The sequence below is a fragment of the Megalops cyprinoides genome, chromosome 14 (genome assembly GCF_013368585.1).
Source record: "Megalops cyprinoides isolate fMegCyp1 chromosome 14, fMegCyp1.pri, whole genome shotgun sequence".
Classification (NCBI taxonomy): domain Eukaryota; kingdom Metazoa; phylum Chordata; class Actinopteri; order Elopiformes; family Megalopidae; genus Megalops; species Megalops cyprinoides.
In genome coordinates this window covers 27,049,055-27,073,183 of record NC_050596.1, presented here as the reverse complement: position 1 = coordinate 27,073,183, position 24,129 = coordinate 27,049,055, and the positions used below count along the sequence as shown (strand labels likewise).

At 40.3% G+C, this 24,129-nt stretch overlaps 1 protein-coding gene across 1 annotated transcript in view; it reads left to right on the top strand.

The window, feature by feature from the left end:
• LOC118788736 (nck-associated protein 5-like) overlaps positions 1-24,079 on the top strand; it is a 103,564-nt gene extending 79,485 nt beyond the window's left edge. The window contains exons 11-18 of the mRNA XM_036544771.1: positions 373-3,869; positions 4,794-4,914; positions 6,784-6,871; positions 10,660-10,965; positions 13,264-13,367; positions 14,870-14,999; positions 15,218-15,369; positions 23,729-24,079. Of these exons, the coding sequence (XP_036400664.1) occupies positions 373-3,869; positions 4,794-4,914; positions 6,784-6,871; positions 10,660-10,965; positions 13,264-13,367; positions 14,870-14,999; positions 15,218-15,369; positions 23,729-24,013 (4,683 nt within the window). The 3' untranslated portion in view covers positions 24,014-24,079. The remainder of the gene's footprint in view (positions 1-372; positions 3,870-4,793; positions 4,915-6,783; positions 6,872-10,659; positions 10,966-13,263; positions 13,368-14,869; positions 15,000-15,217; positions 15,370-23,728) is intronic.
• The last annotated feature ends 50 nt before the right edge of the window (positions 24,080-24,129 follow it).

Here is a 24,129-nt window from a genome sequence, read left to right as displayed (position 1 = left end):
GACAGCCTAACATGGTTTCATTTTTGTCCATCAGGTTCAGGCTTTCATTTGATTGAAAAATAGTCCAACGATGCAATTACCTAAATGTACCTAGCAACGCTGGGGACACAAGATGAAATTTTAGAGACAATGAGGATCGAAGTGCCACTCAGATCATGTGAAAGTATAAAGTATATATTTAATATATATATATACGTATATAATAATATATAATAAGTATATATTATATAAACTATACTGTATATATTATATAATATATATTATATAATATATATAAGTGTATATTAAGGTTACTGATAACAGTAATACTTTTACCTCACAATTGATGTCTTCACATGTGTGTGTGTCTCTCTCTCTCTTTATTTACCACAGTCTTCTTTGAACTGGGAGAAGAGAATGAGCCTGGGATCATCAGCCCCCAGCAATATTTGTGCCCCCCCGGAGGAGCAGCTTCCCGCCCGCAGGAAAGAGTGCCATATTCTCGAGGGGCTGAGGAGGCTGCAGAGACGCAAACACCGGGAGCCCTCCGCTGTTGTATCCAAATCAGCCTACAAGGACTGCATGAACTCCAATGAAGGGATATATTCCCTGGGGATTAAATGTGGCAATCAGGGAGGCCCTAAACCCTCTACAACAGGCAAGTCTGCTGGACAGTGGATGTGTGGCAAAAGGTTCGCTTATGATTCTGACGACGCAGATGATGAGTTGACACACCCTTGCAATATGGATCGCTGGGAGCTGACCCGCAGGGCATCAGATGGCCTGCCTGGCAAAGAGGAGGAGCTGGGCAATGGAGCAGCTAAGCACTCCTCTGTCACTGGGTACGACTCCAAGGAGAGGCCTGAGAAGCTCACAAGCTTCCTCAGCAGCTTTCTCTCCAGTTCTGCCCGTTCCACCATGGGCTCCTCACTGCTACCCTGTAAGGTGAGCCCCATGGAGGATGACAGCACCCTCCCACACCACTCGGACTTGGACGAACTGGACCTGCGGGTGGACGATGACATCGGTCGGCTGGCTGAGCGGCCGGAGAAGGACCCCAGGCGTCTGTCAAGGGAGGCAGATAAACCGTCAGTGCTCAAAGGCTTGCGGAGAGAGCACAGCCGAGCGCAGTCTGCGGATAGCAGGCCCAGGCCCCTCAGCCTGATTGATCAGTTCAGGGGATCCAAGAATGCGCAGTCTGAGGAATGCATTGCGGTGATCTTTGATGCCGAGGACGGGGAGCCCATCGAGCTCAGTTCACAGCCTGCTGTAGACGTGGCTCGAAATGAGATTCCAAGGCGCCGGCCGCAGAGCGCGTCCATGGCAGACTACTCCCAGCTGGGTCCTCAGGGAAAACACCACAGTCACAAAGGAAGCAGTGTGAGGAACTACACTGTCTTACAGTCCCCAGAGAGGCCTGCTGAGCTTCAGTCCCCTGGCACAAGGAGGAAAAATACCCCACCCCAGAGTGAGGGCTCACAGCAGCAAAAACTAATAAAGCCTGCCCACCATCGTGCTCTCAAAGTCCACTCTGTCCCTCCCATGAATGGTGCTTCCAGTCCAAAGGCTAATTTCACCAAGATCCCTGGTCGAGGGAAGGGATCCCCTCTGAAGGTGCCCCCTGACGGCAGCGCTTCCCTGGCCCCACCGACTCAGGATCGGTCTCCCTCCTCCCCTCCAGTCAAACTGTCCAAAGTTGCCAGACCTCCAGGAGGTGGTTATTCTGCTCAGAGTCCAAAAGCCGTCCACCTGGGCTCCAAGCTTCCGTGCAGGACTGAGTTTGGGAAAGGCCCCACCTCTGGCATCCCAGGGTCACCACTCCTGGCCAGGAGGCACCTAGAGCACATGGACTTTGGTGAGCAGCCCACCCACGATGTGGGACAGCAAATCGAACTCAGGTCCCCTTCTCCGCCTCCACCTCCAGGTCGCTCTACCTCCCTGCTAATTAGACCAAACTATGACAGCACGCCACAGGCCCTCAAGCCTGGGGTTCACACCCCCACGCCCAGCACTGTGAGGGGAGCCCCCCCCGGCTCCCAAACACACCCTCACGCCCCATCATCTATGGTTAATACACAGCATTCAGCTTCTCACAAGAGCCAGGATACTGCTCCTTGGGACTCAATCTGTGGTGCAGAGGAGATGCCTCAGAGGTTAGTGGACAGTGCTGGCCACCACCTGCAAAAGTCCCCTGCCTCTTGTCGGACTCCAATGAAGGGGTCACCAAAACGGGTCTCTGCAAAACTGCACCCCTCCTTAGCCTCAGGGCATACCCAGGATCTCCATGACTCTGTATCCAAAGGTCCGAAAAATGCCCCGCAGAAAGGCTTTTCACTGCAGAGTACACCTAGTGGTAAGAAAGGACAGCCCCCTGAGAATGAGTACCCCATACTGTACAAAACCTCAGGCAGCTTGCCTATATCTCTGCAGGGTCATTCACCAGGTGTGACAGGATCACTAGGGTCTGCACTGCAGCCTCCCCAGGTGACTCCAAACTCCACAACCATTGGGATCAGCCCGCAGAATTCTGCTGAAAGGGGCACAAAGACACGTATTCCCATTGGCTTGAAAGCCCTGGTTAAATCACCTGCTTCGCTGAGAGAAAGCTCCACCCTACCAGAACATCACGAGAAAGATCATGTTGACGCTCCGTCCCAAGGTTCAGCCATGGTCAATTCCTTCAACTTGCGTGAGGTACCACAGAAAATGTTTGGTTTTGAAGCGGCACCGAGGAGGTCCAAAGTCGATACAAAAAATGAAACCCGCTGCAACTCCATGGATGGGCAGCTTCTCCCCCCAGTGGTGATTGAGAATGGCGCAGTTTGTGATGAGCTGGATGGGGAAGGTAGGCTGTTCAAGAGATCCATCTCAGTGACGAATAAGCCCCACTTAAAGCCCGCCCTTGGGATGAACGGGGCTAAAGCACGCAGCCAGAGTTTCAGCACCCACTACATGCAGAGACCGTGCATCAGTACATCAGATGGACCCGGGAAGGTCCGCACCCACATCATAACAAACACAGGTGAGCGGGGAAGCTCTTTGACCAGGCAGAGCTCGCTTGGGGATGGATTCCAAACTAAATCCACTGGTGGGTCACGGGAGACCCTGCCCCTCTCCTCTGGTACCAGACAGTTCCCTCATGGAGGTATGAGTGGCTCCAACAGCAACCATGGACTTCCAGTCAAGGCTACCCCCAGGGCTGGCCCGCAGAAGGAGGTCCACAGTCTACCTCTCAGTGACAGAATAAACCTCAAAAGCTCCAGACAACCAGCAAAGGTGGCATCCCACCCCCAGTTCAACACAACATCATTTCCCCTCTTTAGCCCTGATTTACCAGCAGAGGGTATGGGGAACAGGCTGCTCAATACCAACAAATTGGACCTAAGTGTCTCTCAACAGACTAGCAGCAGTACAGGGCCTGAAGAACCAGAAAAACTCCTGAGCCACTCTGCCAGCACCATCGAGGAGAAGGTAATGATGGGCATCCAGGAAAATGTAGAGAGAGGCCAGGCGCAGAACAAGTCACAGACTTCCGAGTCTAAGCATAAGACAGGCTCATCCTTGGCTAACTGGTTTGGCTTCCGCAAAAGCAAACTACCATCTCTGGGGGGCAAGAAAACAGACTCCCCTAAAGGAAAAGAGGAGAAAAAAGAGCTCAAGATTGGATCTGTGCTAGGAGGAAAGCAGACAAAGCCTGACAAAATGAAGGATAAGAAGAAAAACGAACTGCAGCGCAAAGATAGTCGAGAGCAAATGGTGACAGAAAACATGGATAAACAAGGTTTACGTATGGATCATTGCAATATTGATATGGGACAGCTGACAAATCAGATGCAACGTTCAACAAGCTACATGGGAAAAGATCAGTTCATGAAAGAGATTCTGATCAGGTAAATGCTTAGTTTTTTTTAACTGTAAGAAATGTTCCTAAACTAAATATTAGTGATGTGATAACAGAATGAGATATTTCAATGAGATGATGATGGTAGTAATCCACTGTTCACATTGTGTTGATTTGTTTTGAGTAGCATGATTTCAAGTTATTAGTAATTTACCATATAGATGTATGTGTAAAGATTACTTAAAGGTGTGCATATGAAATATGAAATATATACAATATATATAGTAATGCTTTTATTTTCTTTGCCATTTTTAGCTTTTACTCAACATTTCCATTTATTGTAGTGAATACTGTCTTATACTGATGTGTGAGACAAAAAAATTGCCAGTTAGAGCGAATAACTGCCTAAATTAATTTAAACTATAACTGCTGATTGCAGGCTCATAGTTCTTTCAGTCAGCTGTTGGCATGTTATGATCCTTCTTGTGTCAAGGGTGTTCAACTAAAATGTGAGCCTGGAAAGCACTCTAGATTTGATGTATTTCTGCTGAACGCTTTTGAAATGGATAAAAAACAACGGCTGCCTGTTTGAGACATCATTCAGATTAAGTGAGCACCTTCAGTTGCCTCAGCTGGAAGCTACTGAGCCATTCAGCCTGTATGATCCATGCTGCCCTGAGCCGTCTTGTCTGGGAAAAAAAAACATATCATTATATGTCCTCCAATAAATTGATATACTACCTCAAATTGTAACCGACAGATTTTATCAAGGCTGGTTAGAAACATTTATCACTTGTGGAGTCCAGAGACAGAGATAAAAACAGATTATTTCAGACATTATGGCAGAGGGAGAAGGCAGCAGGATCGAAGCAGGACAATGTCATTTATCAGTGGAATCACTTTCTACCTGCAGAGTTGATAGGAAAGTGGCTCAGCAGACAAAAAAAAAAAGATGAAAACGTGTTTCCTTTAGGAGTGTAACAAAAGACGATTCCCACGGTGCACCTCTTCCTGGCAACCCCATCGCTCCCCAAGGCATCCCCAGTGAAAAGAGAGGAATGAAGGCAGATATCGAGATTCATGTTGATTCCAAGGTAAGAGAAGCAGAATCCTTTGTGGCAAGGAGCAGCCTAGTGCTTTTAATTGCTAGAGCCACATTCCAATCTAGTAGTGTCATTTAAATAGTCCACCCATCCAACTATGATTTCTTTGGCATGTCTGTGTCTGATTTAGTCTCTGTGACCTTTTGAATTTGTTTGAACTGATGTTTGAAGTTTGACTTACTCTGGGATGTCTCTCACCTTTTAATGTTGTGTGTCACTGTATAAATGCATATGCTATATTTTCTGGTCTGTCCCTAAAGCCTTTTAAATGATGGTTTCTGAGGTATGATCTCCTAGTTTTATGGTCATGCAATTTTTATACTGTTATGTTTCAGTGAGTGCTGCATCAGAGACCATTTTGAGTTGACTCTTGAAGCTGGCTCTTTGTGTAACGCGCTAAAGCATTTACTCTCCCTGGAGACTCATTCGGAAGACCCTGCTAATACTCACTGAGATGTAAACAAACTCTATTTGGCTTCTGGTGTCAATGCCTTCTGGTTTCTTTTGACATTTCACAAGCCTGTTTCATTTGCTGTTGTGTCAGTGAGGTCGGTCTCTTCCTCTTGATAGCTGCGTGTCTGAAAAAGTCCTTCCCTTTTATTTTTTAAAGACGATGCACCATGCTGTGGAGGGAAAAAAAATAACTCTCTGCGAGATGTAAAATCTAAAACCTTTGTGACATCTTCAAGTCAAGGCAGAGCATAGTCTATGGGGGAGAGAGAGAATAGATGGAGGAGGAAACAGAAGCAGAGAGTATGTAACTACAATATGGAGGAAATTCAGACTGGTCTTATGTTTAATTCTGATTGCAAAGCAGAGTCTCCATCAGAAATATTCAACTTATGGACAGTCCTAGTTATCCCTTCCCCTGAAATACACTGAATTTAGCATGCTCTTTTCAGAAATACACTAAACAGAGCATAAATTTTTACAGCAACCCCCCCCCCCCAATGCAGTTTTGTTTTGTCTTACTGTAAAGACCTGCATTTTCAGTGGGTGATGACTGTACTTCCAATTCAATGTCCACATGAATAATTTAAATAATTAACTTACTCTGGACATATCTGGAAATATGTGTATGTAATATGTTAGTTATTTGCTTATTTATGTTTTTGTGCAAAGTGTGATATACTTGGTATGTATATTGAACTATATTTTGATATATAACAAGCAAACAACATATTTTATTATATGAAACTCATATTCTGACTACAGCATTTGATAGTAGATAATGCATTGTCTTTCTACTCCACTCCTCAGAATTTCAACTCAAAAAGTGAACACCATACTGTTTTCAACGATTAATTGGTAATTCAAGTCCAGCAAATCTAAATTGTGCTTAAAAATTGATACAACCAAATTAAGGTGCACCTGAGGGAATGATGATTCCGATTAATCTGTGTGGCTTTTACCATTAAGAGAAATGACCTCTGATCATGTTTTAATTGAATTACTCCAAATCAGCTTTAAATCTTCACAGCAGAAAAGTCAATTGAAGTAAGAACTGCTAAATGTGCTGTGAAAATAGCATGAAAGCCAAAATCCGAAACCCAAAGTATCCAAGTTGTTTACTCTAAAGAAATGCATAGTGGTGAATCATGTTAGCCTTCTGCAGTTGTAAGATTTTAATTTTTTTCTGTTTGCAATTTGGGAAAGTTCTAAGCTACGTTGTATTAAATTTAAAAACATTGTGTAGCAATTCATAGCTTCCATTACAGTGCCACCACACTCTTGCCTCAGAAACTCTGCAAGACATAAGATGCTGTTCAGTGATGAGCAATCCATATTCAAAATGTTGTGTTTTTTTGTATCAGATGTTTAAGGAACTGGTCATGGACACTGCTACCCTTTATGTTCCAGACAAAGACTGTGACCCAGAAGATCAACCTCAGGGCTGAGAAAGAGGTAGATCTCGAACCTGAGCCCAACTGTCAAGACCATGTGATAGGTAAGGGCTTGTATTGGTGGATGTACTTCCTTTAGTCTGGTAATTCATTTCCTCTTCCTGTTTGAAAGTGTGGATGATAAACTGTGAAAATGGGCTGTGTCTGCCTGATATGACTTCAGTTGGCTGTGCTCTCTATTGAAAATTCAGCTCCGCCACTTTTAAATGGAGTTTTGAAGTGGCGGCTCTCAGTGCTATTGAGAGTTAATCTACCTCTCTTGTTCCAGATGTAATTAGTTGGAGAGCCAGTTTTGCCACACAGCAACACCCACACTCTCTCTCATTAAAGGATTATTTAGATATTATCAAAGCTCATACAGAGTACAGCAAAATGAAGTGCCTTGGCTAAATGCATTCAGAGGAGTAATGGGAAAGTTCTGCAATTTAAATGCAATTACTGTCTGAAATGAAATCTGACGGTGTTCCTGATGAAACAACTGTTTTGTCTCGTAGTTCACAGAGAGCACACTAATATTTTCTCATAGATTTTTTTTGAAAGCTGTTTGTCATATGAGTCAATATCCATATTATGAAAGCTCTCCTTACTCTACAGCCGATAAAATGACTTGCGTGTCACATGTCGACCGCAGACTGTTTTTATTTTATTTTCCTCACAGTAAGTGTTTATATTTCAGTTTTCTAAGAATCTTGCTTGTGTTTACCTGCTCATTCCTACCAGCAGCTGTGGACTAATATGATAAGTTGTTTGATATGCACTTATTCAAAGGACACTATTACCTTGGAAGAGAATTTTGGTGCTGGTCCACCTGTTCAGACGGCTAGATCTGAAATGCCTTATTGATATAATCCCCCTTGTGGTCCGCTAATTAAAGTGTTAAGTATTTCTAAATAGACAGAGTCCAGCATCCTCTTCTAGAGTGCTTACTCTTCATTTCCTTGTAATTGAACGTCCTTGTCCATGGCCTCCGTTTTCAGGCCCATAATGACTTCAGTAGATTAATGAATCAACAGATTAGCCAAGCATGAAGGAAGTGGATGTGCTTCTCTTTCAGACTTGTGGAAGAAGCTGTTTGTTTTATTGTCCCTTAGCTATTCAGATTTATCGATGAGCATTCTCATATTCTCATGGATAGCGGTCTAAACTGATTACGGTTTATTGGCAGGGTCCTCTGATATCCCCAGAATACAGTAATTTGACTAGGAGACACAGAAATACACTACTGAATGCAAGGAAGAATACTGAGTTGTGAGAGATTTCGTAGGCAGCAGGCATACTGATGAAAGCTGGATTCTAGCTGCTGGGCTATCAAGAAAAGACCAAGTCTTGTTATTCATGTTATTTGCACGCTCATTCCTGACATTAGCTCAGTACCTTATAATTAGTTATGAGTTAATGAGTAAATAGTTAATATGCTAGTAGATTGTCTGAGTTTTATTTTTCATCACGTCTCCATTATTACTCCCCATTCTTATTATTTTAGGAAATTGTTTGTCAAAAGTGGGTAGCCGCAGATCATGAAGTGGGGTGCCGAATAAAATTCCTCATCATTTTTTGTATTTCAATTACCTCAGTGGTGTTTAATTCAGCCAACTAAGCACATTTGCCCAGTTCTTTTCAATTTAAATTAAGTGTCTAATTCTGATTTAGTGTCTAATTCTAAGCAGTGACTAGTTTTAGCTTTCCTGATCATGCACAATATGGGAGTTATGTGTGTGAAGCTGTAAATTCACTGATACATGTAATAAACTCCTTGATGTTTGGCTGTAAATTGCTTAACTACACAGGAATTTTTCTTCTTTTACAAAATCTAAACAGGCCGTCTGTTGTGTGAATGCATTTGCCTGTTTCAGCTGCAATATCTGATAAGGCATGGCTCTCAGAACATAATGTCTGTGTAGGAGTTACAGGGATACAATCAGGAATAGACAGCCATTTGTTATTAAGTGTGAAATATGACTCCTAAAATTGCATACCAGCAGAAGCCAAATAAGTTATTGGAACATAATCATGCAAATTTGGTCAAATAGACAAGAAACCAATTGAAGACAATGGAGTACCTTTGTAAAGTAGCATTGGTTATATAAACATGCCCCCAAATGTTTTGTTGATCACTTTACAAGGTGAAAGGCCAGGTTTGTAACCCCTTGTAATCTCTTGAATCTTGAATCTTTGCCTGAAAGTACCCCCAACATAATCAGAAAAGAATCATGGGAAATATGTGCAATCATCCTACAATCAGAATCCATGAAATAAGGCATACATTTCATACAATGTAACTGAAGCAATCCTAAAGTATATTTTTAAACTTTGCTGCATATACTCCTGTGGTGTCCCAAATGCACCTTGGATACTTATTGCCAAATAACTGTCCTTAGCTTTTGTCAACATATGTGAAAAATTGCAATGAAAAGGTAAGCAATATGAGAATATGGTGTCTAGTACACAATTAATCAGTTTCCATTTCCACTTTGTGACTTGTGTTGCATATTTGCAATAGTTGCAACTGATGCAGTTACAATAAATCAAATACAATATAACAAATTAATTAAAGTGGAAAAATTCAAGATTACAAGATTACATTCAAGATTCAGAGCAAATGTGAAGGTTCTGCCAAAGTCCAGCCAGCCAAATGTACAGAGGTGGTTCAGCACAAAACATGATTAAATCAAGGTTTTGTGGGTGGATGTTACCCCCAAAACTTTACAGACTAAGGATACATGTTGCAGGAAAATGTGTTGTTCTCCCTCCCTGTTTCTCTCTCTCTCTCTCTCACACACACACACACACACACACACACGCTCCTTCTGCCTTGCCCCTCACAGATCCCTTTCATCGACATTCATGTAAATATCCTCACGTTTTCATGGCTTCGTCCCGGGGCAAACGCCGCCATGCAGTTAATCCCACATTAGCTAATGCAGATGAATGGGCAATGCCACAGTGTCTGTACTGTTCACCTCTCGTGACTCTAGTCTTCCATGATCTTTCTCAGCGTGATGTGTATCTCTGCATGCAGTGTTTTGTTTATCAGTTCTTGGCATTACACAGCAATTAGAGGGGAATCATTAGCCAGCACCATTCACAGCAAAGTGTAATTGGAGCATAGTGAACGGCCATCCATCTGTTTCATTTCAGAAGGACCTTCGCAAAGAAAGGAGTTGAAAAAATACACAAGCCATCTGTTGCATAAGTGTCCTGAAATTACAACACAACAGAGAACACTGAGTGTAAAATCTGTTCAACTCTTTCTCACACAGTATAATAACATTATAGAGGATAAAATGAAACTCGGGAACAAAACTGACATTCACAGTCACAAGGGGGACTAGATGTGTGAAATTAGACTTGGAACATATCTACTCTGAATTAAAAAATATTCCTCAGCAGGGATCCCACTGTGGGGAAAATGCATTTGCATTTGTTTAACTAATGGGGTGGAATTTCTTCCTTTTTGAGATGTGATGTCTAGAATTAGCTACCTGTTCAATATTTTCCATTAGTTATAAAACAGAATTTTTTTATGGCCTCATAGACTGCAGTGCATAGTGCAGTATGACCAAATAAGAAAAATAAGCTAGACAGTTTTTTTTTTCTTTATTTTGTTTTTATTTACCATTTATGGCTTACCATGTAGCAGAACAAATAAATTGTGGAAATGCAGATTTAGCCGTCTGTGAATTAATGCTTTTTTTCTCATTTTTGTTTTTGTATCCATGTTATTCGCACCTTCCCAAGATGCCCTGTTTTCCCACAATCCCTTTCGCTGCTTGTGATACCAGTGGTTCCTTGTTTCTCCGCCCCTCCATCACATGCTTTTCCTGTACCTCAGGCTCCAGCAGCCAGACCCGAACCTTGGACAGTGGAATTGGGACCTTCCCCCTCCCTGACTCCGTCACTCGGGTAACCGGGCGGCACCTCCCTAAATCCACCTCCAGCCCTGGGCATCCACTCTGTGCACCCGCTGAGCCTGCCAAAGACCTCCCTGCCACGTCACCATCCGAACCAAAAGTGCCTTTCCTTTCAAAAAACAGTCAGAACGTCCCATGCAGCACTGGCCTCACCTTCTCCAATCCAACAGTGACGCTCAACAATATGTGTGATCCAGAAAGCCATCTGCAGAAACCAGCTGCTTCCGGTAAGGATTCAAGCAGTCATAACAAATGGACAAATTATGCCTGCAATGAACTGCATGGCAGTGTATGGCAGCTGTGTACAATTTTTTTTTTTTCAAATTTTTGTACATTTACCAAATGTTCATTCTGAAGAAAATGTTCGCTGGAAGTCATTTAGCTTACCACGCTGTTTGGAAGCTCAGCTTGTAGTTAGTTTTATGACAAGCAACTTAAATTGGTAATTACATTTTACTACAAATGCACATCACAAGTCTGCACATTAACAATTTCTATATTTTTTCACAACTACAAACCAGTGTTGTTTGATCATTAAAATGTATTATTTAAGTATTTTTAGAAACTGAACAAGTCCATTATGTACTGTTATCATCGATTTGTTGTTTTAGTCAGTATCCCATGCTACAAATGTATGTGGTACACAAAATACCCATTTTTGCAACCCTGTTCTCACCCTAATTTTGTAACCATGCCTTCTCTGAATGAAACCTTGTTTGCATTCAATACATTTGAAAGGGTTAAAGCAGACTAGAGAGAACAGCAGTGGGTATTTTATAAACCTCTGTATACCTCTTGGCAGAAATTTATCTCTTAATAGTCATCCACGACTTGCTTGTGACCTACCTCTTCTGCTAGCCCAAAGCCAAAGCTTTTCACTGCAGGGATCCAGTTTGACAAACAACAAGGAAAGCAACTTCATGTAAATCTCTGGGAAAAAAAAGTACCAAATCATTTTCAGTTGCATTGCAAAATCTAAGCCACGGAGACAAAGAGCAGCTATTCCTGAAAAGTGAGCTTTTGGATAAATGTTTCCATCATTAGAGACGACTGCCCATCTGCACTCAGGCTCCACTCTACCCACGCCTCCCACCACCTGGATGGTGGATAATACAGTTAGTCTCATACATCACTGCTGACATTGAACAAAGCCACCTGCTGCCTGCTCTGAACACGGAACATGCGGGCAATACATTGCACCCAGCTTTGGGCAATGGGGCTGCAAGTCAGTTTTAGGCAGATCAGGTTCTGGAGTGCCAGAGAGGTTTCTGCTCGCTGGTTTGTTCCAAAGTCTTAATTAAATAATGGGATCACTAACTAGACACATTTAATGCAGATCAAGGTACTCAGCGTCTCTCTGTTTCCAGAAACCTAGGAAATCTGCTTTGCTGTTGTGCGTCAGGGCAGTGGTTTCTTGCCGCTGGTGTAAATATATCAACTACCTAATTAGACATATAGTAACAAGAGGTTTGTGTAGCTGAGTGATTTCAGTCAGAGATTATATGGTTCATGCATGAATACATTCCTGTGTGGCTACAATTGCTCCATGCACCGTGAAAGAAGTGGTTTTGATTAGGTCCTGTCATTATAACAAATTGTGGCAAAACATTTGCAGCAACAGATTGCCTCATAAGTAGAGGGGATGAGATGAAAAGGACCACTCTGATCTTGATGCAAATTATCCTGTCATTGGTGAAGATATGAAGTTAATTATATTGTCAGAAGGTAGTGGTTTCAAATGGGAAGGAGGTATAGGGTAAAAAAGTAATTCCAAGTCTGTCTTCACTGCGATTAAAGGGGACTTGGTCACTCCAGCTGATAATAGTCATCATTTTTTACATATGACTGGAATCTGCAATGGAGAGAGATGGTTAATGGCTGTTGATGTGTTATACCAAGCTCACTATCCATCACTCTTTTGTAGTGGAATTCCTGAGCAGAAAAAGAAAAGAAACCTACTGAAATATTTCAGTTGTTTTTAAATTGATTTTGAGTATCTGAATCTGTATTTCTATCTTTATTTTCTGTTTAGTAAAAATCAGAAAGATAGCTTGATAACACTTTATTATATAATATTCTGCATTTATGGTGCAAACAATGTAAAACTATTATTTATGTGCATCTTGCCATGAATAATTAATGTAGATCATGACATAATGAGATTATATATAACTTATCTTCTAAATGTATAAGTATATAGTAACTGCATTGGTTAATTGAATAACCTTTGCCCCTTCCTTGATTCTGACCACTATCACAATTTATCCAAAATAATCCAGCATTTAAATGTATGACCTATAGTAACCCTAACCTGATCCCATAAGCAGAATGGAAATCAACCTGAATCAACCTGAGGTCGGATGTTCAAATATGCCAAGGTCAAATTCAGTGTGCACACTCTGTTCTGTACGTCATTTTGAGCGGTACAGCAGCTGCACAGTGCCAATTCGACATTAATGTAATTGCATGGGCAAATAGTCCACTTATCATAAAGCGTGAGCATTTTTTTTTTGTCAATATGTTAGGTGTGATGAAAGCCAAGAGATTGAGCCAGAGTGACAGCAAAACAGACCCTGCCCACAGTCCAGAGGATGGGAAGAGGAAGAATAATAACCACAGCCCACTCAATGTGAGAGCTAAGTCTTTTTTTCCCTTTTTTATGGAGAGGCTTGGGTGGGGGTGGGGGTGGGGTTGGTTGCTGTAGGTTTGTTATATTCAGCTATTCGTCTTTTTCTTTGTGACGGGGTTACGACAAATATGACACATGATCTGTGTTAATGTATTCCAAATCCATTAGCACGCCTTGTATAAAAGGGGTGATCTTAAATCTGGATTATGTGTGATCCTGAACATACCTGCTTAATGCTTGTGTTTGCAATTTGCACTTTATTAATAATCAGCCGTTTCTGAGTGGTTGGTTGGTTGAAAGCCCTGCTGGGTTTTGAGCAAGAATGACATTTTAATGCTGTGCAGTAATTTGCATGAGATCAAAGTCTCTTTTTCAGTGCTAAATTCAGATTTGTCTGTTGCAAAAAAACAAATTTACAGGTGCATTTTCAGAAGGAGGTCTTTTAACAACATCTTATGATGGGGGATAATATCATCTCCTATCTATTTTTGATGTACTTGGCATTAATTTGAACAGCCAAGATGTAAATTATGTCCCATCCCTTCCATTTCAGAGGGAAATTATAAATAAAATACCAACATACCAAAATATATAAAATATAACATAAAAAAAATTACTACAAAATTATTTGTGTGTTTATTTAGTATGTGTAACTGTTGTAAACATACATTATTTTTAAGAATAGGTTTTAAAGTGATATATTTTAAAATGTTGGACAGTGTATGCAGAAAATTGCATTTATTGTTGATATATTATTAATTTATGCCATATGCCATATGTTTTGACATAGATACAAAATCTGAATCTTGTATCTAACCCTGCTCCTGTGAGTCCCTCTCCTTACATTTTCAGAGGGACTCATTGGTGTATCTCTGTAGCCACCACTCCTCTACTGACTGTGTCCATAAGCAAAATAGTTAATCTCCTACAATGTGATTGTTATATTCAGATCTCCAAAGTATATGCTCTCATTCTGTTGAATGTGAGGGCATATATGCAAGGAGTTGTTTTTAATGAGATCTGAATTTTGCATTTGTCAATGTGATTCCAATATCAAACAATCAGTGCAACAGGGGTTCCCATACTTTTTATAACGTGTGTGTGTAACTATCTGTGTTGAAACAAATAATTTCATTTTCTGTGTGTGTCCATAACACAGTTTTTTTTTTTATTCATGTCGTAAACATCTCTCTAATGATTCGTATGGTACCTATTTAATAAATGAAGCAGTGACCTCTGAACTTTTGTGCCAAGCACTTCACTTAATCAAGACAATTCTTCTGAGAAAGTGTTCTGTATCCCTCCCGTGAGAATCTGGAGTGCATCAATGATAGCAAATGAATTACTCATGCTTTCATTTGTGCCGAGTTCCTTTTCATTCTGCTCCGTACCCGCGCCACTTTGCAGAAGAGGGCTTTATTCATTTCTTGTGCCGTGGATGATGAAAAAGGAAGTGGACAACATTCATGTTAATTTGCGGTCTCTCTCCTTCTCTCGTCCAGGACAGAGTGCTGCGTGTGTGCACCTACTCAGGTAGTAGCAGTGAAAATGAATCAGACCCAGAGTATGAGGCCACCGCAACCCGTCTTGGTCACGATACACTGCTCAGCAAAACCAGGAACAGAAAGCAAGGTCAGCTCTGATATAGAGACCACTGCATGCAATTAAATATAAAGGACTGCATGCGCTCTGTGTTATTTTGTTGATAATTAATGAACACTTTATAACAATGTTACACTGGATTCTAGAGCAGCTAGGTTGTCACAAGTAAAAGGCACCTACTGTTACGTTACCAGCACTGTATCTTAGTGCCGTTCAGAGACACTCAGAGTAAAAACTGCTTCCCACAGTGGACCAAGAGGAGGAAGAAATGAAGGGCAGCGTGGGAAACCACCTGTCAATCATGGACTACTACCAACAAGAAGTGCTCGTCCACAACGGGAAGGAGGAGCACAGGAACAGCACCCAGTACAACTCAGCAGATACAGAGGGCAAATCCCATGTGAGTGGTATTTTCTTTCTTTTTTAAAGGAATAATTTGTTAATCAGCAAATCTGACTAATTTGTTTTTGTTCTGTTCTCATTTTCCTCAGCTGGTTAATCAATTCATTCCTTCAAAAAGAAAAACAAAACAATACTCTCGATGATGAAAATCATCATTAATCTACAACTAAAAAGTTGAATGTTAGTCATGAATTATAGCTTCTGCAAGCAGCCTCACAGCAGCCCATAGATATTGCAACATGAACACCAACAGCATTAGGAAGTAAGGCCCCTGTCAGAGCCTGGTACTTTATGAGATTATCAATAAAACAGAAGACAGCTTGTTCCTACTTGTGAGCTGTCTTCGCAAAACACAGCCTATCTGGTTTAATCAATAGTGTGCTGCTCTCTCAGTGGAATGTGAAAGACAGGGTCAGATATTTCAGTGAGACCTAAATTAATAGCACACTTTGTGGACTGAAGTGTCATAGACCATACTATTTGACTGTCCCAGCACATGATTTAATAACCTCAGTTGACTCACCATTTGGCATAGGGATAAATGCTTACACGTTTGGAATATTTCTCTTACCATTATTTCTGACACTCACCTCATCACATTTTGTAAGTTGCCCTGAGTTATGTTTGATGAATTACCAAAAAGTAAGCATCTCATTACCAGTATCTATACCTGGAACACTACCCCCTAAAGGAATTTCTCATGTCTCAAAACTGTTTCCTACTAAACTATATAAAAAATGTAACCTAATGGTTTAACATATTCGTTAAACCATTAGGCTATAATTACTGTATAATTACTGTGTAATTCAGTTAACATGCATTTGCTATATATAGGTATTATTTTACTTAAGTTCCTAATTACTGATATAATTACTTTTTGAGTGGTGTTAGTGTAGTAATTAGAACATGTTTTTCGAGTAACCCTTGGCCTAATTCAAAATACATGCTAACCGTAAATCTACTTACATCAGTTGTGCAGTTTTATGCATTTAGAAAGAAAGCAGCAGGAGTTCAGGGCAGCATACCCACAATTTTTAAATAGTGTAGACAGCCAAGCTCTCCTGTTTGTTGCACTGGAGTGACTGAGTTTGACTGAGTCAAAATGAGTTTGAATTGGTCTGGACACAGTTTTCAGAAAAAAAAAAGAGTCTAATGACATTCGATCCATTTGCCCTTGTGAATCACTGGAGACTCGCCCACCAGTAGTCAAATTCTTTGGGGGCCAAATGAGGACCAGAGATAGAGAGAGACTCAGGCCTGCTCTCCTCTAGTTCAGCACTATGAAATAACCCTCAGAGAAGCGTCTCTCTATCCCCAGACAGCAATATCTACATTCCATCCACATTCTCATCCCTCTGACTCATTCCAAGTTGAATACCGGCACAGTAAAAAGCCAAACAAATGCTAGAAGTCAAAGGTTAGAGTTCTTGATCTATGACGCATCCTTGTGCTGCTGTTTTATTGCTGGAAACAATGAAAAGTGAATGAAATTTTGCAATGCATTTTAGCTGCAAGTCGCACCTCTTGCTAAAATGCGGGTTGTATTTTGTAGCTCTCATTTTCCTTTTGTCACATCTGATCTCTCTCAGCAGATGAAATATTTAAAATTCAGCCTTGGTCCTTTGCTCATAAACTGACTAGTGCTGATAAATATTTTTTACCGGACTGAAATTATTATTTTATGGAAACATTATTCATCATAATTTTACAGCTGTGGGTAGATGCTGTTAGTTGTTTTTCTGTCTAGGAGTTTCAGGAGGAATATACATTCACAGCATGTTGATACAGCTTCCACCAGTATGTAACAGTACATACCAAATTAGGATAATGGCATCTGAAAAGCAGTGCTGCATTAAGTCCATTAACTTTTCTGAACGCTACGATGGATCATCAACATGCACAGTCTGCTTGCACAATTCCAGCCCTAGCACTACTCTCCCAGTGTAAGCTTCACCTCTGACCCTGGAGGAGTCCCAAACTTCTTAAAGGAACAGTCAGCTACTGTCCCACATAATCATCCTTAATGTATTTATTTGACAGGATCTCATATTCTTATTATAACTTGCAAAGCTAACATTGAAGGATAGATTGAATGCGTTTAATTGGAGCGACAGGAACAAGAAAAATGTTGGGACAGAACTGTCAGAATTACAGTAAACAGGCTCTCAGGGTGAAAGCATTGATAAAAGCATTTAAAAGTAATTTAAAAACATGGACAGGTATGGAAACAGTACTTCTGATGCATAGCATTTTGAGCCATTCCAGGTTTTACGTGAAACAGATTTGTGCACCTAGTTGAACATGCCTGTCAATTTCAGCACTAACTGTCATGAACATACTTCTATCATACTGGAGTGACATACAAAGACATATCAAAGAAACATTACATTGTTACATCATTACTCGTAGTGCTTACATCATGCCAAACAATGATGGTCAAGAGACTTGCATCTCACTGCAGAGGGTAATTAGACAAAAGACAGAGGGTAAAAAGACAGTCTCCAGTCAAAATATTGGTTTATTTTGAATCAGTATAGTGGCTCTTTTTCAATTAGAGTGTTATAGTTATAAAACAAAGCTTTTAAAAAATATTCCAGACTTATAATAAAGTCTTTGGAATTAAGACATCAGAAATTAAGCTGTCCATCAGATATTTAAATATTCATTTTTATGGTGAGTATAAAGGCATTTTTGACTGTAGAGGTTGTGTTACCAAGGAAATAATGACAACTGTGAGTGAGTGACAACACAAGCAGGTGGTGATCAGACACAGACAGGCAGACAGGAAAGCACTGAAGTTTGAATAGTTTTCCCAGTGTGTGACTTTGGTTTGATTTATTGTTTTCTCCCTAGTATTTAGTTTGCTGTTTTGTGCTGGGTAACCTTGTGGTATCCTTGCAAGTAGTTTTGCTTTTGATTTAAGTAAAAGTAAGTAAGTAAAAAAAGTTCTCATTTGCAAAATAAAGGCCTATCTGCAAGTCGTGATAACTGTCTCTTCTGGTTTCACATCAGAGCCCCCTTGAGCAACCACAAGAGTGTCATGTGGCTCATTTTCAATGTTAGCTTATTGAGCTGGAATGCCAAAGCTACCTAATAACACATCAGAGCAAAATTTTTTATTTTTATTGGAGTTCATTTTGAAACATTGCTGTAGTCCTGATAAGTTGGCTGTGGGTTCAGTGTGGTGTGAAGTGGTGCAGGACTGATGCTGGTGGGAATTGTGGGTTTGGTCTGGACCCTCTAATGAGGGTTTACAGTGGGAGGTGCGGCAGAAGAGGTTGGCCTTTACTTCTTATGAATCTGCAGTGTATCAATGAAAGAAGCTGTGCAACCAAACTGCAACAGACAGAACTGGATCCATCATTACACAACAAGGATGTTGCTTTAGAAACGTAATGGTAATGGAGAAAGAATAGGCAGTATTACAGAAGCTATCAAACAGCAGTGCTGAAGTCTAATCCACTTAATTAACAACACTCAAGCCTAGATGCAAGCACACATAGTAATATGGATCTGCAACCACAAAGGAGGTGTGACAATGTTGTAGACACAAAATAATCATATAAAATGTATATTCTTAAGGCCATAAAGGTTTTTTTTTGTTTGAACTTGTGTGCTGCCCTACATAATCCTGTCTTCTTTCTACGTAATATTGTAATGGCATAGAAACAGATTCTACCAAGCAGTCAGGAATATAACTGGTACACAGCTAGTACACATGCATTTATAGTATACACATAAATAGTATATACATAAAGCACCGGCTGAGCCACTAGGGAGCCCTTTTAGGTGTTTTTTGTGTGACTAACAAGCGTGCCAATTTATATAAAGATCACCCATTGGCAGCTTATTCCTTTTTAACCTAATTGCATCTGATGTGGCAGCGTTACCTCTAGGATGTAGCACTAGCCAGGCATGGCTTTGTATTGTCATGCTGTGAGTAGAAATACGAAATCAATTAAAAGTTGACCACAGGATGTGAAAAGTAAGTGAATGGCTCAATATTTATTACAAATTAAGAGTTGACGTTATTTTCAGTTAAGTATATACTATATATATATATGCATAGCAACTTTTTCATTGGTTATAAACTGCTTATGAAATGGATTTAAAGCACCCTCATGAGATCATGTTTAATATTCTTTGGAAGTACTGAACAGCAAAATGCTTGGCAAATGGTTTTTAATTACAAATATTAATCACATATATTACTGCTTAATGCAAAAACTTTTTTTCTCAAAGGGAAAACAATATCCACTTGAATACCCCTCCACTGGTTCCTGTGATCACACAGAGGTCAGGCTAATGATTGCACAGTTCTCCTATGAGCGAAACTTAGGAGGGTGGTGCTGAGTCCTTATCAGTGACAGACCAGGTTGGGGAAGTTTGGGACAGCACGTACGTGAGGGTATAAGTATCTTTAATAACCTTCCGCAAACACTCAGTAGAAAAATAGAAACTTTGGTAACTCCCATCAGCAGCCCCTATAGCCTAAGCAGGCCCTCATTCATCATCCTGGCATCACTTGACAGCTCCTACAGCCCCTCCCCCTCTCCCTCCCCCCCCTCCGTCAGTGATTCTGATGTGTGACAGAGATTTCCGCGGCCGGAGCTGACAGGGAAAAATGGCACCGCCGATTTCATTTTAGCTCACGATTTTTATGACTGAGCGGAGTGTGTCCCAAAACCACTCCTACCAACTTAACGCCTAACTCGGTCTAAACTGCATTACAACTTTGTCCTTAACTTTGAGTAAAGAGTTAATTTTTTTGGCCGCCGGTGTGATGCGTTGGATTTGATTTATCCCCCCAGCCGAATGCACAATGCCATTCAGTGAAGGGCATTAATGTCACATGTATGAATCAATGCTCATTCCTTGGAAACGGGCTGAATGAACGATTTGTTGAAGCGGAAAAGAATGTACACAACAGAATGCATTCCAAACACAGTCTGGTGGTTCATCATGTACTTTCTCAACTAAGAGGAATTGTGTTTTTTTCCTGGCATCCACCTGTTTGTAGTGTAAAGAGAATCAATACAGTGATACTAAGTAAAGTTAGCTTGACAACAAAGCAGTACTATTGATGTTATTAGACTGCCACATACATGGAGGGCTACAGTACATCTCTGTGGCAATAGGCATCCGTGTAGCTTTCATCAGAATAGGTGTTGATAAATACAGATTTTATGTAAAGAGCTAAAACTCAAGCAATGTGACAATGGAACAGTTAGGATTGCATCTGATGAAGCATGATAATGAGATTTGAAACCTGCAAGGAAGGATTTCTGCAAAATTCAACGTTAGTCTGGTGATTCATGCATTTGTTATTTTCTCAGCATGCTGCCATATGTACATGCTCTAATGAGACTTATAGATTTAGTCAGTATTACATCATCAAAACGAGTGCAAATGTTCAGTATAGATCAAATTTATTCTTTCTTTTAGGTTGCATTTTACACATCCCTGTGATCTTTTTTTCAGCTCTGTAGTTTATTCATTTCTTGTCTTTAGGCACTCTCTCTCTCTCTCTCTCTCTCTCTCTCTCTCTCTCTCTCTCTCATTCAGATATGTCCTTTTTTCATGAATGTATAAGCTGTCCAAACTGTTCCTCATCTGTCTCCAGATTTGTCCTGTAACTGGTTCATTGGAATTTTGGTGTAGATTGTGGTCAATCATTGTCTCTACTTTTTTTAGTTCCTTTTGGTCACAAGACAGGTTCCACCCACTGGTTTCATGTGCTTTCCTCAGGGATCGATGGGAAACCAATCATCATGGAGGATATTTGAACCTCCAGACAAGCGTAATCAAACCCAATCACAGATAAGGGATTCCTACACTGAGACAGAATAGATCCTTGTGCTGTTTTGAAAACAGCGGTATCATGATTGCTGTTCCTCACTGCCAGGGGCCCCAAACACTAATCACTGATCACTATCAGAGCAATCTCTTAGGCTTTTTCAAATCAAAACCAGGCAGCTGTGCATCTAGACTACACCAGCATGCATAGGAAATCCCAAAACGATACCTAAATGCAGTTACAAATGTACTGGGTTGAGTGTGTGTGTGGTGCGTGTGGTGTGTATGTGTGTGTGTGTGTGTGTGTGTGTGTGTGTGTGTGTGTGTGTGTGTGTGTGTGTGTGTGTGTGTGTGTGTGTTGAAGGAGCCCCATTTCCTGGCAATGGGGTGACCTTGATTTGTCCTTATTATTTAGAAAATTATAGATGATTGAGTCTATGAGAATATCAGTCTAACTTGTGATGTCCTGTGATGTTTTGTAATACATTTATGGGAAGGACGTATTTTAAATTCAAATTAGATATGACTTTTTTCATAAACTGACAGAAGTGAAATCTGACAGTACTATACTTTACATGTAGCCTACCCCTGAAATCTGAGGCTAGTTTTTCATACTGGCTAGGGTGCCTAGGAAAACTGAAAAAAAAAATCATGTGCTTAGATACTGTAGATCTGTCATTATTTATAATTATGGTTTTACATGTACAGTATACCATAAACAATTGTACACAAGAATATTCTGCTCCACTGTGGAAGAACTGTCTTTGCTAATCTAACTGTTCTAATATAACTTTATTCCGCAAAATACTGTTATTATCTCTGAAACTAGCTAACTGGATAAACTGAATGATTTCAGACAAACATCAGCTTCTCATATATAGAAAAAATTGGCCTTTTTGTCATTTAACACAATTATGATAAAATCAAATTTCTCCTCCTTCATCATACGCTCAAGTGCTCAGATGTGCTACATATGACTGTTTAACTTTATCAGACAGACTGTGTATAAGCCCTTGAGAATAATTAAACATCAAATGATGAGCTCGTTCATTTCAGGGGTTTCAGGCAGTGTTAAAATGATAATAAATGACTTTACAGTTCAAGTACCTGTTCAAGGACCAGATGTCAAGTGAGACAGGAGTGTTTGTGATGAAAGGAGAGAGTGTCGTTTTAACTTAAAATAACATGCTATCTGATATTTAGATGTACCGCAATTAAATCAGCGAAGAGCTTTGTGTTCATTTTATGTGCAACATTGAACTTAGTCTCTGTGAAGATGATGCAGTCTTCACTAACACAGACAAATGTTTCCCTCACTGTGGTTAATTTATTGGGGTGTCAATGTATAATTGTTAAGTGGTCTGTAATTTCAGATTTTGTCATCAGTTTTGCTTTTTTCAGTGTGTGTATGAAAATGTGATTGTCTCTACAGCCATCAGACAATTGGATATTCAGTTAATAGGCCAGCCTTTAGGAGTTATTGATACCTTTTGACAGCACAGTTTTTTTTGCAATAGTTTAATATATTCCTTCAGCTTTGAGAGCTTGTCTCTGAAGTCAGGAATATCTAACCGAAAGGATTTATGGCCTGCAATTTCTTTCTGTCTTTCCTTCTTTTGTAGAGCATATGTTCATCATTATTATTCATTAAAGATGAACTTGAGTTTTTTGGCAGGCAACATGGCTGGAAGGTGTTTTCCTTCTGTTTCATTTTTGTCTGATGAGTGGCCATCAAGTCTGCAGTCTTCATTAGCTGTTTAATGCACTTCTAAAGGGCTGAGCTCTGTTATACTTTAATCTTAAGTAATTGTTTGGTTTTAATTCAAAGGGTTTTCTCATATATCAGTATATCAGGGGGGTTTGCTTTTGAGATTTTTTCTGATTAATTAAGAGAGAGGACTCACATTTTAAAAGATGGCCCTCCTGCAGCATCTATTTAGGTCAACACTATGATAGGAATCCATAAATATATTTTGTATATCTACTGGCAAAACAGTTATGCCTATCTGTTACAAACAAAATTGAACAAAAGCATACCTTGGTGAACAAGAGGAGCAGCGTTTGTGAGGTCCTTATCCTTAATCACCATTTATGCAGTACTGGATTTCATTGACTTGTTTTTATCTCCAAATGTTTGTGAGATTCCCTGTTGTTGGCTCAAGACTTTGTTCATTCGTTTGTTTGGCTTGTTGAAAAACGTTGGTCTGTTTTCTACTAATTGACATTTTTGAACATTTTAATCATTATTACAATTGCCTACTGTATATGATGAATTCTGCAGATCTGAAGTCGAATTTGCATACCTTTCAGATATATTTCATTTTTTATAAAATAAATGTTTCTCTAGCAATCATTAAATAGGTTTCTACTTTCCCTGTGTATAAATATTACGAATATATGAAAGAGTGATGTTGTTGACATTAATACAATTATATTTTCAGCTTACAGTAGACATGTTTCTAAATGTAAACATGACAAAGTTGACAATGCATGAAGTATTTATTATATTAGTATTATTATTATATTAGAAGTATTATTGTATGGTCATCCTTCTATTGCAGAAGAAGAATGAACTGGACAAGACAACAGGGGATGAAAAGAGTCTGGGCTTTCCGGGCGTCTCCTTGGAGTCTCTCAACAAGCTCAACAGCAATGGCGGGCCTTTCCCAGAAGGCGAGCAGAAGACTGCCGTGGGTAAGGCCACCGAGAAGAAGGGGGAGCGTCAGACCGACGAGCCGTCGTCAAGCTGCTCTGACAAGCCCGAGGTGGACAATCAAGGCTCACTCAGCGACTCGCTGTACGACAGCTTCTCCTCGTGCACCAGTCAGGGCTCCAACGAGGTCTAGAGACAGCGGTTTTTCGAAGGCGCGTTTGTTTTTGTGGGACCAACAAAGCACTTAATTTAGGGAGAGGGAGGGGAAAACTGGTAATTATTGATTGCAAAAAAGGAAAATGCTTACTG